General features: G+C 45.7%; 1 protein-coding gene across 1 annotated transcript; it reads right to left on the reverse strand.

The window, feature by feature from the left end:
* Positions 1 to 1,659: 1,659 nt before the first annotated feature.
* LOC147605271 (pentatricopeptide repeat-containing protein At3g09040, mitochondrial-like) lies at positions 1,660 to 5,932 on the reverse strand. Its single transcript, XM_086794407.1, has one exon. The coding sequence runs from the start codon at positions 5,193 to 5,195 to the stop codon at positions 1,992 to 1,994; it is 3,204 nt and encodes a 1,067-aa protein (XP_086650533.1). The 5' UTR covers positions 5,196 to 5,932; the 3' UTR covers positions 1,660 to 1,991.
* Positions 5,933 to 6,140: the final 208 nt, after the last annotated feature.

A 6,140-nucleotide genomic window follows, 5' to 3' on the forward strand; every position in this document is an offset into this window, starting at 1 on the left:
CGACAGCTTTGCCTGACCAACCAGCAGCCCATAAACATATATATAGAAACACTTACCATCCTCCTCATCTTCTCTCATGGTCCCCTTTTGGCCTGAGAGGGGGTGAGTGAAAATATGCCCAACATGGTATTTTTACCCAGCCCAAAAGGGGTTTATCTTGGAAATTCTTTGTCTTGCTTCTTCATGTTCCTCTTCACCCACTTACCATCCTCCTCATCTTCTCTCATGGTCCCCTTTTGGCCTGAGAGGGGGTGAGTGAAAATATGCCCAACATGGTATTTTTACCCAGCCCAAAAGGGGTTTATCTTGGAAATTCTTTGTCTTGCTGCTGGCCGACAGCTTTGCCTGACCAACCAGCAGCCCATAAACATATATATAGAAACACTGCATAATTCAGCAAACCAAACATAATTGACATAATCTGCAGCTGCCGGCATTTCATCATTTTCAAGCTGTCTACACTGCTGCTGCCAGCGCCTGCTCCACAGCAGCCATCTCTGCATTCAGCAGTCTGCGTTTTTCTCCAACAACACATATTCATCATCATTTTGCTGCTGCTTCCAGCGCTTCTACTGCTTCACTCTGATCTTCACCATCGTCTTCTCTGAACAGCAGCACAACACCCTGTACCTGCAGAAGCCATCATTTTTTCCTTCTTTGCATCTGCAGCACAGTACACAGAAGCAGTCGACTTCCCTCCCTATACCTGCAGCAGATCACATCGTTGGGACAGCAGCCCTCTCTGCTACAGCACATCGTTGGGATAGTAGCCCTCTCTGCTACAGCATTATCTTGGGACAGCAGCCCTCTCTGCTCATCTCCACTCACCTTGGGACAGCAGCCCTCTCTGCTCTTCATCATCATTCGAGATCCGGACGGCAGCCCTCTCTGCTCATTCGACACCAACCGTGCTTCAGCTCTGACCTCATCTTTGCTTCTTCGACGGTCTTCTACTTAGAGTCTCCTCACATCAGAGGGCCTCTTGTACTAGATTTCATTCATCATTATACATACACTCACTCATCCATGCCATGCTGTGTTGATTTGCTCTAATCTCTCGTACATCTGATCCTTTCATCCTTTTGCCCTCAGACACAGTCTGCCTATTACATCCACGTGCTAACCACGGTTAGACTAACCCCAGGTTAGGAGATAACCCACCATGGGATAAGGCTTATCAGTGGAGGCATAGTTAGACTAACCCCAGGTTAGGAGATAACCCACGCATGGGATAAGGCTTATAAGTGTAGGCATAGTTATAAGTAATTAGAAGGTGAAAAACTTATAAAAGCAAGGCCAATTATAGAACCCAGAGGCCTATACAAGCATGACTCACGCTCCATTGACAATATGATGGCCAAGTCTGACTCGTGCATGGCCCATCGGGAGTGCTCCTCGCCAGGGCACCTGTAGGGTGTGGCCTGGTGGTATGGGATGCCAAGTCTTATTGCAAGGGAGCTTTGCCCAGGATGTAGATATAGCCTCCAGCTCAGGGCCTTGTTCCTATGTGGTTCTATGTCACATAATCCTCAGGATTGGTCGCCGAGACCTAACACTGCCTCATATGGAAACCTTCCGATGGTAGAAGAAAAAGTAGTGGCTTGAACAAGTTCCCTCTTTGATTGCTAGTCATACTACATGCACACAACATATCAGCGGTTCCAGCAAACTATCAAAACAACAAAATTTTATATAATCGATGCAAATGCAAACCTTAGCTTATTGGGGCTGCCATGTCCATGAGCCCACCAATTGCAACCACTCTTTATCCAACTGTTCGAAGGGCAGTCCCAACTTAGTAGACATCGATAGTTGGTTGAGTCCCGAAGGGTTGGCAGATGAGTCCCTCCCAGGATTACCCCGAAGGGTCCGCAGAGCGGGTTCCCAACGGGCCGAAACCGATGTTCCCAGCAGGGACCAACCCCCCCCCCCCCCCCCCCCCCCCCCCCCCCTCTCTGGAACCGTATAAGCAATAAAGGAAAAATCAAATTTTAAAATAAAATATACTCATTGGGGCTCTGAAGTTCACCCTCAATGCCCCGATCTTTAGTACCCTCCAACATGTGAGGACCTGCACACATGTTGGCCATCAAGATAAATGCTGCAGAGCTATTCTCGCCCAATTCCACCGCCTGCTCAAACGTTTGTTTACCAAGCTCCACATTACCCCACTTTCGACATGCCCCCAACATGGTACTCCATGGCACAAGGTCATGTTGGGAAGGCAACGTCTCCAACATCTTTGCAGCCTCCTCCAGTTGGCCAGCACGGCCTAGAAGATCAATCATACAATTGTGGTGCTTAATAGACGGAAAGATGCCGTACTCTGTGCTCATAGCTTCATAGTAGTACTGGCCCATCTCCACAAGACCCCTATGGCAGCATACAGTGAGAAGACAGAGAAATGTGATCTCATCTGGTTGGACTCTTTCCTCCCTCATTCGGTCGAACACATGGAAAACTTCTTCACTCTCTCCTTGCCTAACGTAACCTGTTATCAAAGCATTCCACCCTGCGAGGTCCCTTCCTGGCATTGCATTGAACAATTGCTGAGCATCCACCATACTCCCACATTTTGCATACGTGTCAATAATAGCAGTTGACAGGCTTACTTCAAGAACCTCAAGCCCACCATGTCTGTGGATTTGAGCATTGACTCTTTTCACAGTTTGTAGAGACACTGTACTGCCACATGCTCTCAGAATGCTTACAAAGGTCACACTGTTTGGTAGGTGGCCTTGCTCTTGCATTTGCTTATAGAGTAGAAGGGCCTTCTCACTCTCTCCTTGCTCAGAGTAACCCATTATAATAGCACTCCATGAGACAACATTTCGAATTGGAAGCAGCTTGTCAAACACTTCTTGTGCTTCTGCAAGTGACGCGCATTTCACATACAAATCAACCAAGGCATTGCCAACCAAAGGATCACTATCAAATCCTTCTCTGGCAATCTCGGCATGGATTTCATGGCCCTTGTTAATCGCACCCAAATTGCTGCAAGCCTTCAAGCTGCTGACACATGTAGCAGCATCCAAAAGGAAGCCCTCAGATTGCATCCGTTGCAAACATTGCAGTGCATCCTCATCAAGCCCTTGATCTGCATATCCTGCTATTAAAGTGTTCCACGAGACCGCATCTCGAACTGGCAGCTCGTTGAACAGTACATGTACTTCTGCAAGCGATCCACACTTTGCATACATATCCACTAAAGTGTTACCCACTAAAGTATCCCTTTCAAATCCCCCTTTGAAAATCTCGGTGTGTATCTCATGGCCCTTGTCTATGGCTTCTGCATTACTACAGGCTTTCAGGCTGCAAATAAAAGTAACAGAATCTGGAGCGACACCCTCCAATCTCATCTGTTCCAGGCAGTCAAGAACTTGTTTACTGAGTCCATGTTCAGCATAGCTTAGTATCAGAGCATTCCATGAGACTACATCTCGAACTTGCAAATTATCAAAAGCTTCTTGTGCTTCTACAAGGGAGCTGCATTTGCCGTACATGTCTACCAGAGTGTTGCCAATGAAGTAATCCCTTTCCAACTCATCTTTAACAATCTCAGCAAACATTTCTTGGCCCCTATCAAGAGCTCCTATATTACCACAAGCTTTCAAGATGCTAACAAACGTAAATGCATCAGGCGATACACCTTCAAGTTGCATACGTGCAAAACAATCTAGAGCTTCCTCGTCGAATTTGTGTTCTGCATACCCTGCAATTAGTGCACTCCATGTGATCACATCGTGAGCTTGTAGTTCATCAAAAACTTCCCGTGCTTCTGCAAGCCAGCCACATTTTGCATACATATCCACTAGAGTGTTGGCCACAAAGGGCTGTCTTTCAACTCCCTCTTTGGCAATCTCAGCATGTATTACTTGGCCTGTGTCTATGACTCCGGAGCTGCCACATGCTTTTAAAATACAGACAAGTGTGACAGCATCTGGACGCACCCCCTCCAATTGCATCTGTCGCAAAAAGTTCGGTGCTTCCCCCCCATGTCCATGTTCAGCAAATCCTGCAATTAATGCAGTCCACAAAACTACATCTCGAACTGGAAGTTCATAAAACACATCTTGCGCTTCCTGAAGCAAGCCACATTTGGCATACATATCGACCAAGCTGCTACCAACCGCGCAATCTCTTGCTAAACCCTCTTTGGCGATCTCACCGTGCAATTCATGGCCCCTATCTAAGGCTCCTATACTGCCACAAGCCTTCAAGCCACACACAAACGTGACCGCATTCGGCGCCACGCCCTCTACTTGCATCCTATCAAGACAATGTAGAGCTTGCTCACCAAACCCATGTTCAGCATACCCGGCAACCAATGCAGTCCACGACACTACATCACGCACCAGTAGCTCATCAAACAACTCCTGTGCTTCTACCAGTAAGCCACATTTGGCATATACATCCACCAAGGTGCTCCCGATAAACGAATCGCTCTCATATCCCTCTTTGGCAATCTCAGCGTATATTTCTTGGCCCCTGTCAAAGGCTCGTATGATTCCACATGCTTTCAAGCTGCAAACAAAAGTGATAGCATTCATAGATATTCCTTCGAGCTGCATCTGTTTGAAACAATGTAATGCTTCCTCTCCAAGCCCGTATCCAGCATAACCTGCAATCAGTGCATTCCATGATATCACAGTCTGCAATGGCAGCCTGTCAAACACCCCCTGTGCGTCCGCAAGCAAGCCACATTTGGCATACATATCCACCAGGGTGTTGCCAATGAAGTCATCTGATTCCAACCCCTCATTGATGATCCGAGCATGTAATTCTTGCCCTCTTTGCACAAACTTCAACCTTGCACATGCCTTCACTAGGGCAAGATATGTGTACTTGCTAGGCTGTATACCATCCTCTTGCATATTTTGAAACAAGTCAAAGGAACCCTGCCAATCCCCGCATTCTGTAAAAACTTGAATGAGAGAGGTCCATGCATGCTCGTTCCGACGCTGGAGCTTGCAGAAAACTTGCTGAGCATCCCCAACGCTTCCACATTCCACAAACACTGGAACAAGGTAATTCCCAAGCACCTCAAGAGTTTGCAAACCGTAATCATTGATGAGTGTATGCATAAGCCTTGTATATGGTAAGTCTTTCTTTTCTCTGCAATCTTGTAAGTTCCTGATAAAGTTATCCACAGACAGCAGCTCAACACAAGCAAGTGATTCCGCTGTGCCCAGCATCTCCCCACCATTATTTACTGGCACTTACTAACTCGTAAGTTCTTCAACAGTCACCCTTAAGGCAACTGAATGCGCTGTTCTTTTGAATGGGTATAGCACTAGCAGCGATGCATCCACACACACATGGAGGACCGATCCGGCTCCCACAACTCATACAACGCTTGCCTGAGGGTCATCCACGTACACATGGAACAATAAAATGCACATGGAACAATTATATGCACATCCACATTCACATGAAACATTGATGCTAGGGTTGTGGGCACATCCACATCCACATGCACCTACCCGCACATTCCCACACGTTAAATCTAACCCTTTATCCAACATTAATATGACACTCTAGGGTTTCTGTTGAACCCAATCACCTCATCAGGCTAAAAAATCCAGCCACGTAGATCAATGGCTCTCTTACTGACTTGCAAATTCCAGCCATGATGGTCAGCCACCTCATGGGCACCAACTGTTAATAGTTTTCTCTGTTGAAGCCGATCACTCTGGTGTTGCTAACGAACCCTATGTTTAGACCATTTGCAAGCAACGACACAAGTAAATTCAATCGGTTTGTCTGATGAGACTCACCTCCCTAAAATGGACAGGCAAGGGACGGACAATCGTAGAAAAATCCTTTTTTTTTAAACGCCATTGCAGGAGAGAGTTGTGTCCCAGTTGCTATGACGTAAAAAAACCTCTTCTATTGTCAGTTTAATTAGCAATTATTTTAGTATAATTAATAATAGGATTGAAGAAAAATGTGTCCAATATTTTTTAAGAAACCTGATTATAATGTATACTATTTAAGTAACTTATATAATTAAAAGTATAATGTATATTTTTATATGTAAATACAATTGAGATTCATCACCTTCATGGTAGTGTTCTAGCTTGTTTAGGCTAGCTACATATTCATTAATCATTCATGAATATTCTAAAGTTTAAAATCAT

Source organism: Cibotium barometz, chromosome 60, assembly GCF_041138505.1.
Source record: "Cibotium barometz isolate CiBa-2024 chromosome 60, ASM4113850v1, whole genome shotgun sequence".
In the NCBI taxonomy this organism is placed as follows: Eukaryota; Viridiplantae; Streptophyta; class Polypodiopsida; order Cyatheales; family Cibotiaceae; genus Cibotium; species Cibotium barometz.

Excerpts from the sequence above, each read along its gene's own strand:
- LOC147605271 (XM_086794407.1), bottom strand. The coding sequence starts at position 5,195 with ATGCTGGGCACAGCGGAATCACTTGCTTGTGTTGAGCTGCTGTCTGTG.